The 13,273-nt window shown below is 36.5% G+C and overlaps 1 protein-coding gene across 1 annotated transcript in view; it reads right to left on the bottom strand.

The window, feature by feature from the left end:
- Positions 1–13,273, bottom strand: part of LOC150107783 (WAP four-disulfide core domain protein 1-like) — a 78,106-nt gene that overhangs the window by 15,796 nt on the left and 49,037 nt on the right. Inside the window, exons 4-6 of the mRNA XM_090392187.1 lie at positions 8,544–8,582; positions 1,630–1,773; positions 1,227–1,283 (exon numbers count right to left, since the gene is read on the bottom strand). Of these exons, the coding sequence (XP_090248313.1) occupies positions 1,227–1,283; positions 1,630–1,773; positions 8,544–8,582 (240 nt within the window). The remainder of the gene's footprint in view (positions 1–1,226; positions 1,284–1,629; positions 1,774–8,543; positions 8,583–13,273) is intronic.

The raw sequence follows: 13,273 nt of genomic DNA, 5'->3' as shown, positions 1-13,273 counted from the left end.
CAATGTTTGGCTATGAGGGTACATGTGGAGAGTATAATCAGATGAGTTTGGTGAATGAGAGAAGCAACAGTAATATTAACCCGTGTAAAGTTGAGGCACTTAATGGATACTGGAGAGATATGGGGAGGACCATCAGAAGTAGATTTTTTTTGTTTGGGTTTGTGTATATGTGTGTGTATTAAGTGGTGCGTGAAGTACATTTACTTGAATGGAGACGATGAGAATACAGATGGTGACAAGTTTAAAAAGCAGTACGATATATTGTGCTTCTTGGAGTGGACCTTCTGAGTTAAGTCCCTTGATCCGAGGAGGTCCTCTGATTATCAATGACTATTCAAAACAAATACATATAAATAGGAATTTATGTAAATGATGCTTATATTTTAAAAGGGAATGCCGTACGATGCATTTCGTGAGGTGGCAATAATATTTGTGGCAACTAAAGTTTTAATTAGCTCCTCCCCGCCCTCCGAAGAGATCAAAACGACTATGGAAACTGAAATAAGGAAAAGATATACATTTCTCACACCGTCTTAACCTATGTGGTTTTTGGGTCCTTCTGCAAAGTGTCCCTTGCAAGCCCTTGTTGCCTCCCCCACCCGCTATTTGCAAGGTACATTAGCGAATTGCGCGTGGCAATCTTGTATAAGATCATGGGAATATTAAATTATGAATCTATTTTAATATTGTACACTGTTTATTGTCATTTGTAAATATTTCGTGTTTTGCCTAATTCTGAGACTAAAAGTGCATCTATTTAAACCAAAACAGAATTACGGCAGAAGCAACTAACGTTGGTTATGAAGCCAGTGGATTATGGGTGTAAAATTACGTGTTCCAACAGATTTACCTATGTTGTGGAATGAAAACCAAATTTGCGGAAGAAAATCGCTGTCACCACGTGTCTGAAACTGGGTAACTTACTTTCGGTTCAAAACGTCCTTAAAAGGTTCCTCGCATCTTAGATGGGGAATTCAACCTTAGGCATATATAGAAAGGATTCGCAAATATTGTAGAGATCCCAATAACAGAATTTTCTTCAATCACTCTGGCTGGGAAAGAGACGAAATCCTTCCAGACAGAGTGGATTATTATATGCATATGTACGTAAGGAGACAAAAGAATTGTAATAGCACTTATGCATTTCGAAAAATATACTTAAATAGGAAAACAAAAAACATTTATTCCAGCCATAATGCAGAATATTAAAGCGATATTTTTATTACCGGTTTCAGTCCGAGTTTTTTCTTTAAAAGGATTCCCATCTTCTTTCAATTGCTGCTCTGTAATAAAACAGAGTTAGAGAATCAGAGAACGAATTCAAATTTTCAAACAATTGTCAGCCATGAATTATTTACATTAAAATACAAACAGTTTCATTACAAATCTAAATGTGAATTTAGCTTTAAAAAAAGTACATAGAAATGGGTTCTTTTAGAAAGAAAAGGGCTAAAACTATTACAACTGATCTAAATTGGTAGAAACAAATATTCATATTCAAAATTTTACTGCAAAGTGAAGGGCATGCTGGCAACAAATATTCGCTCAGCTTAGGATAATTGAGTTTTAACTATTATTTTACTGATTAAAAATGAATTAATCTGATGCAGGCCCTGTGATCCTACTCACCCCTATGAATATCCGGGACACAAATTCCTCGACTCAAAATTCCATTTAATGGATCGCCTGGTTCCTGAATCCTGCAGGCATATCCTACTGGACATCCAACTGGTTCCGAGGGCGCCGGTCGGGGGGACGTTGTACACCATCGTACTACTCAGTAGTGTTTTTCAGGATAAAAAAAAAGGTAAAAAATACTGAAAATTATGCTTAGCATTTCATTACAGGCATGTACAGTTAAAATACAATACATAAAAGTATAATTCTAACTAAAGAGAATTACTGCCTCCCCTGGAATTGCAGGGTTCTCTTTTTTAGGAACCGAGGGAGAAAATACTTTATATATGAGCACTCCTGGTACATCTCTTAGCTGCAGTTATTCTATGCTCATGTATTTATTTTTTTTTAAATTCTTCTACAGTAATTATTGTGTTATTATTTTAACTGATATACTTGCATTAATATTTCGTTTGAGTCACCTTTGAGTCAAATGATATGAAACAATATTTATACCTTGTATTTATACAACAGATCTGGGGAAAATTTGCCCACCCTTACAACGCCCATATTCAAACACTGTACTGTATTTCCTCTCGCAGAAAATACACAATCGTTAGAACAACGTAAATAAGTTGGTTCCCAAGAGACGTCTCTGAATTTTACCCCTCCTTTGTAGTAGTATTATACACTACTTGGAAAGACGTCAAGAAACACTATATGATGAGGGAACAAATAACCATGGAACTCACCTTAAGATGTAGAACCTGCTTTCGCTGAGATGATTGCATCAATCCTATAGGTTTTTGACCATTCTTCCATTAGGCATGTAATGAGGTCCTGGAATGTTGTGGAACGGACATCTCTCGACGCTCCTGTTCATCCTACAGATGTTCAATAGGGTTGAGATCAAAAGCTCCGTGGAGGCCAATCAAGTGTGGTGATGTTCAATATCTGAAAACCACGCAATTACAGCAGTACCTTATGACGCAGTGCATTGTCTTGCTGAAATAGACAATGTTTGAGGTCCTACCACGGAACCCATGTTGTGAGTCTCGGTTCTGAATGTTTTGGGGCAGATTCGTGTTACAGTCTATGGACAGAACTCTGTAATTCAATGTCTTTCATAGTACCTCTAGGGTCACGTTCGGTAAGTATGGTGGGTCGCACTTATAGTTCACTACCTACAGTTCTATCCCGGTATGGTATCACTGATTGTTTACCTGGAATGACCCAATTTGTTAACAATTTGCCGAACAGATACACCTGCAACATGGCATCCTATCACAATGTCTCTCTCAAATTCCTCAGTTCCCTCCTCGCGGGCAAGTCTGTGCGATCCGGACACAGTTGCACCGCGTTGGGAGCATCGTATTCCAATTTATACAGACTACAAACACTTGACTCGTTACATGGCACGATGCATCTTGCCCATGAAGATGTCCGTTGACTTCTTTCCAAGCAGTATAACATGTGAGAAAAAGTCAGAGTCCAGAACTTACCAGTATCCTTTATCACTGTTCTTACCATAAAATCTTATCGATGTCCATTCCCATCTCCAATCTGTCAAATTACAATTTTCTTTTTCTTTTAAATAGAAATTTCGGCTTCTGGGGTCTCCAATCATTTTATTTTTTTTTCCCAATTACAGATTTCTTGAACACTTTTCTTGTAAAAAGGTAGATTTTCTTGTAAATACACCGGTCCAAAAGTGTCGAACTTAATCTCATTCTGTCAGATTCATTTGCTCTCTCTATTGCACTACCATTCTGAACTTTATGATTTTTTTCTTTAAATGCTGATTTTCTCTAGTCTAATTTCCCTAATAAGTAAGGTCATCTTGAATATTTTGATGTTTACAACTTCAGCTAGCTGTCATTTTCCATTTATGCTGACTTTGCAAGTAGAGATGCTGAAACATTCATCATCAGCAGTGATATTACACAAATTGTTCACTTGCCTCCCAGAATACCAGATAAACCTCATCACTCTCTGAACACTAAATATCTTTAAAAGTATGCTGTGAATATTGTTTCTCCTCCAGACAGTAAAGATCACACTTTCGTGTCATGAATGTCTCAATAACTTGGAAGCCATTTATTAAAAAAGATAAATGAGTAATGGTAGTTATTTATATACTGTGTAGATGAGTATATACGGGGGGGGGGGGTTCTGATAAACATCTGGAACAAAATATGATATGAAAGCAACTGATATAACCACAAGAAAGAACATACTAGTAGCAGGTAACTTATGCTCTTATATCCTCGTATGTTCAAGAAAGAACATATGAGGATATAAGAGCTATTTTGATATTAATTTGATATGATGTTATTTCTTGTTTTTAGGTGTTTATCAGAACTTTCCAGGCCTCCTCCTCGCGTGGGCACGTTCACGGAGTGAAAGAGGCATCGAGAAGTTAGCCATTATGAATTTAAAGAACTAGAATTGCGTAATAGTAGATTGACAAATATACAACACCGCTATGGGAATTCGTTTAATGATTGCAATTTCCTCTTCAGACATTCGAGACTTCTTTGACTCTTCTGAAATAGATAGAAAGACTGAATCGCACTACACCAGACCCTAACATTTAGAATACCCGGCATCCAGTCAATTCCTAAAGTGCTGAAATAACCTATTCGAATTGAATTCCTCCAATCTCAATCCTGTGTTTTTTCGTATTTCTACTCTATCCGTTCTCATTTCTAATAACACCCACATTTCAAGAATTTCCCTTCACGAAATAGTGATAAGACGTCTGACCATCAGTAGCTGCCTGAATCTAAAAAAAAAAAAAAAAAAAAAAAAAACTGGGCTTTATTCTTTTGGATGTTTTTCTTCGTTCGAACAGCTTTTCATCCACTATGAATTCAAATTTTCCAAACTGATAAAATACAGTTCTCACATTTGTGGAGTCCCCCCCCCCCCTTCAATTTTTGCTTAATCTTAATATTCTGTTCGACGGCGGAAATAAACTTTTATTCGTTTAGTTTTCTCTACGGAGAAATTCCTTCCCCACCCTGAAGCCGACGAAAAGGTTACGGCAACCAGTCATTCATTCTAAATCCATCATCTAACTCTTGGTATTGACCACTTCTGCAGAAGCTCTCCCCCTACCGACATTTTGCATAACAACAAACTGCAGTCATTTTACTCGACTGTAACTTCCTAACTGTTGGACTAACCATGGTAATACAAGTCGCGAAACCCTCTATGGGGTAAATAGAACTCTCAAGAAAAGTTTCGTGGGTACACTTCATAACGGCACTGAACAACGATCCATGGAGATAAGTACCATCAATAATCTTAGTTCTATAGGATGGTCCTTTGCTAATAACCAGTTTGCATAAGTCATCACGAAAGTTAATTAATCCTTTATGCTGTAGTGTAGATCTGCTAAGTCACGAAATTCTAATGGATCTTTTCTCGCAGCATTCAGCAATACGTGTTCATCAGTAACACCGTGCAAAATTTTAATTACAAAACATGCCCTTTGATGCAGGACTTTATATTCGCAGGAGACATGATTATCGCTGAAGAAGTGAGGTGCCTGTATTATCGTAGGCTCATTATATATTTTTTAGCCTATTTTGCCGAGTTAAAACTCCGCAGAGCTCAAAGAGAGCTAACGCCAAAAAGACAGTATTAATTTCGCTGGCCACTGCCGCTTCGAAAGGGGTTTCGCGATAGTGCGAGACTTAACGTAGGTAAATGATATGCGTGTTAAACTTCGGAGTTGGAAAATCTGATTCTAAGACGGTTTGATTACAATAAAATCAAATGGATACAGTTTAAATCATAAAAGGGATACAAACTATTTCTTTGATTTAAGAGGGATAGTTTGTATTTAAGAATATTTGTTTAAGCTTTTAAAAATACATTTTACGGTACAAATGAACGTATGCTAGTTCCTTGCAATTCCTTTTTTTTTCCCCCGAATGTTTAAAGCTGGCTTCTAAAATTAGTGATTTGTTTGGCCAAGGACAGAAACTTGCAAGGATCTTCTGGGGAGGGGGGGGGGGAGAAAAACAGGAAACAGCGAAGTATTTGAAAAGGAGGACAACAAAACGAGTTATTTGCATAACTTTCAAAGACAGAAGAGTGAACAAGGCTGAAGTACTTGAAATAAAAATTATAGCTGCTATCGGGATACAAGATTACAGTGCACGCTATCTGCGATATTTCTTTTTCATCCTAAGTTGTCAGCGTATTGTTTGTGATTCACTAAATTTTTGCGCAGTAAAAGAAAATCTTACGTAATCTTTGAGTGTAGCATTTAAAAATCGTAGAATTCTAATATGTTAGAAACGTATACTATTCTAATATGTTAGAAACATCTAACTCAAAATGATTTCCTTCTTTAAGTTGCTGTAGATGCAACTGACACAGATTCAAATCCCAGTAAATCCCAGTTGGTCGATTGGTAGCGCCTCTGCTACTAATGGCTCGCAAAAAGTTAGCAAGTTTGAGCGTGGTTAGTAGTCGGTCAATCTCCCACGATGAGTCTTTGGACTCCCTGGAGGTGTCACATAATAATAATTTAGGAAGCGAAGAACCCCCCCCTTCTCCTCAAGGACTTTTCTGCTGAAAGTGAATTTAGTTATACGAAAGCGGGCAGGATTTCTTCTCGGTAGACCTCATTTTCATCCCGTTTAACAGTAGTTAAACTGACAAATCAGTCAGAAAATACACGCATTTCGCTTCCATTTCGAGATTTTCAATGCAATTACTTCTCTCCCCCTCCTTCAGTGTACTTGGTAAGCATCCATACTAATAAGACGTGCTGAAAACATGCAGAAACAAAAGTTAGCTGTTGAATATTGACCAGATTTCTCTGAAATGCACTATCAAACAGCTTTCAAACGAACTGCAATAGCTTCCCCAAATATTTCCCTCGGAAAATTTCCTAGTTAGAACTAGAATATCTTGTTTGGTTTAGGTTAGTTAAGGTCTATCAGACTTTTCAACCACGTTAACCCCTTTGAACTGCTCGCTTTATAAAATACTATAAGTATGACAGTAGTTAAACGAGTTTACATGTTTAAAAAAAAAAATAAAAAAAAAAAGCTGTTGAAATGAAGGGTTGTGTAGTCTTGTGGCTGTTATTGATTCTATAATGCTAGGCCAGAATAGAATGACCGTTACAGGATCCATTCTAATTGCCGACTACAGCTTTTTCTAGGCTTCAGTCGGATCCCTAGTTAATCCATCTGGTGTAGGCAAGTTTTTTTTTGTGTATGTTAGCTTATACAGGCCTTCTGCTCATAACTAGACCCATGTCTCGCTACGTGCAGTTAACGGTTGCCATTCCTTTCAGTAAATCAGTTTGCGATGCGTACACAGGATCTGTTCCAACCTGCAACAGACGGTACGTACTGTCAGAGCATTTTTAAATTCGGCAACAAAAAGTAATTTATTCATGCTCTACAGCAATCCAGATCTGATCATCTGGAGATCAGTCTGCATCGTTCCCATGCTCGATGGAGGGGGTGGGGTCTTAAAAACACACGATTCTTTTGCCATGTTATCGGATGTTTCCAACAATAGTAGAGTACTTTTAAAATGTATATTCAATGAGTATATTAGAGACACTGGTAAATGTTTTATGGTTGAAAAGGAAAACTTATTCAGATGTGAAGGGAAATTCTTTGTTTTCAATGTAGAACTTTCTGAATAAAAGACATTCGGTGTTCATGCTAATCATTGAACCTCAAGTGCAGATGACGCATAATTTCTTTTAAGGAAGCGTAGCTAAATGAGGAAAAAAATGGACCTAAAACAACTGCGCACACAATGTGTGCGCAGTTAGAAGTGAGTGGGAAGGGAGGATGTACATCACTTACTGATTAGCAATCACAGAACCACGATTCAGAAGGGTAAAACTCTGGAAATCAGCTAATCTTGGGTGTGTTCATGCTAATCATTGAACGTCAATGATTAGCATGAACGAGATTAGAATTCACCCAAATAGCTTCTTACTTGAAGATTCCACAGCTAAATTCTGAAATCCGTTTTCTAGGCGGAAAGGGTTAATTGGATCGGTATTTAACAGAAGATATCAGCGATGTCTAGAAAAGAGGATTTTCCGATATTTTGCTCTTCAGAAAAAAAAAAAAAAATTCTGAAACGAAGCGCTCGTATCAAAAGGGAAAAAACAATTACACTCGAAACAGGACATTAAACAGAAGGTTAGTAATTACAAGGGGGAATAGTAATTGAAATCATAAGAATAGGAACTGTCAAAGTTGTCTGAAAATAAAATATGGTGTTTAAATACCATTAATGTTCTTGATAATGAAGTTAAGTAGTTCAAACCACATTTCAGAAGACTCACGAATGACTACACTTGATAGCCAGAATGACGTCTAAATAGAATGCAAATATTTCTATTCTTGAAACATTACCGGAAATTATTCTCTGAAAGATGAAAGAAAATTCATTACGAAGCCCAGTTCATTATACTTACGGAAGAAGGCGATTGACTAAGTTGTAGTGAATCATATTTTAAGTAAATATAAGGATAGTAAAATAACATGCATCTTAAAATTAGCGCCAAGTATTGATAGATGAACACAGAAACTTAAAGACAATAAGAGGGAAAGTTGTTATACTTGTGTTTTGGCCACTTACCAAGCACTACACTTCTGAATGCTCTGTGGTTTTGTCCAACTTTTAAATTTGAAAAAAATTATTTTTGAAAAATTCATATTATATCAAAGACTACTTTTTTCCAGTGATGTCATGTAACTTTATCGGTGTGTTTGTCCCAGTTTTGAGAGAACCCTTCATTCTCATTTGTAATTCCCTAGTGTGTGTGTGTGAGAAAGTGCTGTTTAAACAGTCACGAATGAGTGGCGGAGCTGCATAATACCAGTTACAGAGACAGCTCTTGAAGCTATATATGAATATAATGTGCCTCTTACCTCCAATAGGGGTCATTTTACTTTGCTCCTCTTGCGTTCCTAAGAAGAAAAGAATAAACGTTAGAATGCCAACGTGGTATTTACGACTGTAAGGGAAATAAGCAGCTATTAAAAACAGGTTGAACGAACACAGAAACACGTTCCTTTGTATGTGGCTTGTCAAGTTCTTCAAATAGCACAACTGCAGGTTATTGAGACTCCAGATATTCGTGTTAATTTTATTACAATATTTTGCACATTGAGCAATCAGCCAAGTAATTACTTGGTTCTCTCAGCAAAATAAATTTGTTTTACGGTCTACTAAAGGACACTAAAGTCAGTTATATCGAGAAATCACATACATATACAAAAAATGGGAGTGGATTCTTAAGAATATTAGTTATAAACAAAGATTTGGAAAGGTAAAATCCTCTCCCACCAGAATAGAGAACAGTACCTTGGTAAGTTTGCTATGCAAGTTAAATCTCGCCGACACTTTACATTCTTTTGATCAAAAAAAAAAAAAAAAAAAAAAAAAAAAAAAAAAAAAAAAAACATTTACAGGTTTAATATTGCGCAAATTCGTACCTGATATGTTAGCGCAACTTGGTGCAAGATGAACAAAGACAACCAGCAAAATCCAAGGAACAGTCGAAAATAAATGCATTACTGATGAAAATAAGTGGTAGCGATTAAGGGGTGGTTCCTCTTTGGAAAACACAATACCGTTCATGTTGATGACTTTAGTTGTCAAATCAGTCCTCAGTGAAGTTCATACCAAAGAAGCGAGAGGGTAGAGAAAGTACCGCTTTATCCCCTCCGTGGCTCGTCACTAAACATTGAGATTACCTTTCTTTGTACGGCATTCAGATATAACCGAACGAGACTTAGAGGTTACAGAATAAATTGCACTCATTAACAAAAACAGCTATGATTGTGACGCGTCTATTCATTTCTCCTTAAATCGCTACGTTGGACTATTACTGTGTTTCCCAAGTTAGTTGTTTTATATGAACATTAAATTAAGCAATCAGTGAATATATTCCCCATGAATTTTTCATTTCTAGCTTTGAATATAACAAAACTGAATTGATCCAACTAGTATTGGATCTTACCCTTTCACGGATAGCACAAAGACATTCATCTAAATTCAACAACGATTATTCTTGTTGTTCATATTTGAAAAAAAAAAAAAAAAACACTGAATTTGTATTATGCATTCATAGGTAGTTTTAATATACCGTTGAATTATATGTAATGGGAAAAATTAATTTTAAAATCATTTTTCGAAATCGGATTGTTTTTATTCTTAAATGTAAGCTCAGGAACGAACATTGCGTTAATTAGTTTAAAATTTTTCAAACTAAAATAAAATAAAAATAAATAAAAAAACATTCTAAAGGTTCGCGTTCTAGACGAGAATCGTAATAGGATTCCTTGTGTGTGTGTGTGTATATATATATATATATATATATCGAAAAGATGTTCGTGTCTTTACCGCGAACCTTTAGAATGGTTTTTTATTTATTTTTATTTTATTATATTGAGGGTAGTACTTGGGCACTTACGGAGGTGGGAAAAGAAACCATCCCTCTCGAAAACTTACTTCCTCCAAAATAGGGAGGCATGCATCACCTGCATTTGACAGATGAAGTGCACTCTTTAGTTGTATCAATATTTCCAACCAACCCAGTTAATTGAATCCTCTGATGGACTTAGCAGAATCTAAATGTCATCTGGAGAGCTCTGTTCTTAAACAGAGGACGAATAATCGACAACCGTTCATGTGTTACTTCAGATTTCTAAAAGCGATTTTCCATAACATCAAATGATGGAGCGGGGACTACTAATTGTACCAACCTTTATCGATTCTCCAAAAATAAATAAGCAGCTGCTGTACCAGTGAAGAATGTCGTAACAGAACGTTCTAGAAACATCGAACAAGTCTCCCTGTTAACGGCAGTTCATTTTGGTTCGTTATTACTGATGTGATTCTCGTTACTTCGGTCTCTATTTTGACCCCCCCCCCAGCCCCGTAATTTACGATTAATGAATTTGGATAATGAAAGAGATGTGTGTATGTGTTGAGTAAGCTCAAGAATGTAATACAATAAGATGAGGGATGTGAAACTAATGAAAAAGTAGGCGTTTTTTTCATTAAAAATGCTCTTCAAAAATTGACTATATTAGAACTACACAAGCAGCTAAGTCGGTGAGGCGAGTATTATGTTAACTGCCCCCCACAGTTTGCTTTGCTGGGATTTAAAAAAGAGTGTGCGGATTGGGGGGGAGGGGCTCGCATCCACATGGGAGCTACCTAACTCGTCTTCAGTAAAACATCCGAAATGAGCAAAAATTTATACGATTTGCTTTCCATATGTGATCAACTAACGTAATTTTATCTGCTTTGACTTTCATTTTAAATATAATCTCATCAAGCCTGTGATGTAACGGATTTCACGCAGTGTTTTTGAATGCAACCTTCAAACAATTCGGTGTAGTCAAAGACTGTTGACTAATCTAGAGTCAACACTGCTGAAGCATCCCTTTCGCTTCACACCAACATATTCCGTATCCTTGAAAAAAAGCAGAGGACTTTTGAAATCCATCGAGACTCATACCTTTCAACTTTGCTATGCACATTCGAACTCAAATAAGTTCCCTTCGTCAAATTTTAGGTGCAAATAAATTACGTACATTCCATGTTTTTTTTTGTTTTTTTTTTTTACTATACACACACACACCTTTATGCTCACGTGACTTATTATTTCAGAAACAACATGGTGGCAAAAACTTGACAGACTAAAGTTCCTTTTTAAGAGGCACAAGCTATCAAAATTGCACGTGCACACAGAATTTTGTTGTCGCTTTCTACATATGTAATCATACATTTACAACTCCAGATGGGATGAAACTTAACAAATATAATTATCTGCATGAAAAAAAATTATGAAATTCTGTCCGCTAGAAGGCGCTGACAATATGAAATTTTCATATTTTAATATTATTTAGAAAGGTGTTTATTATCAGGAGATGTAAATGCATGTACATTGTTAGGAAATGCTAACAGCGTATACTGTAGGTGCGAAACTTTTATAGGATTTTAAAACCATATGTTATTGCTGGTTATTTGAAGATGACGTTGAACATTCAACTGCTCTTTTATATAACGTAATCCAAAGAAGACCTTGAATGTGTGTGTGTAGATACGTTAGCTGACTATCTTGAGCGTGACTGCATCACAAATGCTGTATCATTTTAGAAAAGAAATAATTCACATGCAAAGTAAATAAGAAAACAGCCTTTGCCTTGACAACTGTGATATCTTCATGACGCTGAAGGAGGGGGAAGTCACGTCTGCTTTTGCATCTCTTCGCTGGAAAAAAGAAATTTGCCGTGTTTAAATTGAAACTTAATCGAATTTTAATTCGTTTATCGTGCATTTATCTGATGAACTAGCTACGGTTATCTGGCAGCAGAAAAGTGAATAAATGAGGCCGTCATAACATTGCACGCCAGCACGTCTCCATTCTCACCCTTTGAGACTTACTGTTAGAGCAGTTTGCTAAGCACTTCGGGGAAAGACTCCCAGGTTTATGCTTTTAAGTTATGTGTGGCCTAATTATCTAAGAGTGGAAGTGGTGACAAAAATAAGCGTTAAACTCCAGTCCTTTCTTAGATAAACAGAAGGAATCTGTATGTAGAATGAGAGTAAAGAAAATGGGATGTTGAGAAGAGGCTTACACTGAATGTAGAAATGTTTCAAAAATCGAAGGAAAGTAACATTTTTTTCCTTCTATACTTCTTTCAGCATAATCAGTGTCCATCTGTATAACACTTTTTTCCCCCAGTCGTTCCAATTTGAAAAATTATATGAAGGGCAATGTTTGCAAGAGGTGTGCGTAAGACAACCTGTTTGTAGCTGTCATCATTTTTGCGAAGAGGTCAACAAGTCATGCGTTCCGCTTTCATGACAGGGACTCGTGTCAACGGAGTAGGGCGGACACTCCAGTGCTTCGCCATCCGTTAAGTTGCCTGACAGGTCTTTCGTGCACTGTCATATTACATGATGAGCAGAGTGACAGTTTATCTCTGTTTGTGATATGACTTAAGTCGTACGCAGTACCGGAAGAAAGCAAAGGGTACAGTACTTTGACTAGTGCCCAGGCATGTAAAAAAAAAAAAAAAAATCACCTGCAAACGGAGGCGGATTCAGGTTATTAGATGCGTGGAGGGAGAAAGATTGACAAAGATTTGGAGGGCGCTTGATATCTGATTAGAGATGAAATATTGATGATTTTGTTATGTTAATAAATTGTCATTAACATTCAGAATTTCCTTCGTTTGGTTTCTTAAATGGGGTGATCCTTTGTTCCATTCTCAGATCACCTATTAATAGCTCTACAAGTAATACATTAAGCAAATATCGATGCTTTATAAAGAATTCTGCACAAATAATGTGCAAATAATATTTCATTGTGGTCGTTAATTTTTTTTTAAAATTATCTATTTTAATCGTACTCACACTTCAATTGATTCTGATAGTATCGGATTTAACCTGGCTGTCTCGCGACCGCATATTATTTATTATTATAAATAATAAATTATTATTTATTATATGAGCACCTTCGTGGAGTCTGAAGACTCATCTCGGGAGACCCAATCTATCACAACTCTCCTTGAACCATTGACAGAACAAAGCACTCACAACTGACTCTGGCAACCCATTCACAACTCTCAAAGCAAAAAAT

This window comes from Typopeltis vanoorti, chromosome 4 (assembly GCF_054136105.1).
Source record: "Typopeltis vanoorti isolate ZY-2024b chromosome 4, IOZ_Tvanoo_1.0, whole genome shotgun sequence".
Lineage (NCBI taxonomy): Eukaryota > Metazoa > Arthropoda > Arachnida > Uropygi > Thelyphonidae > Typopeltis > Typopeltis vanoorti.
Note: the sequence above shows the minus strand (reverse complement) of the source record. Positions and strands in the feature narration are given on the sequence as shown.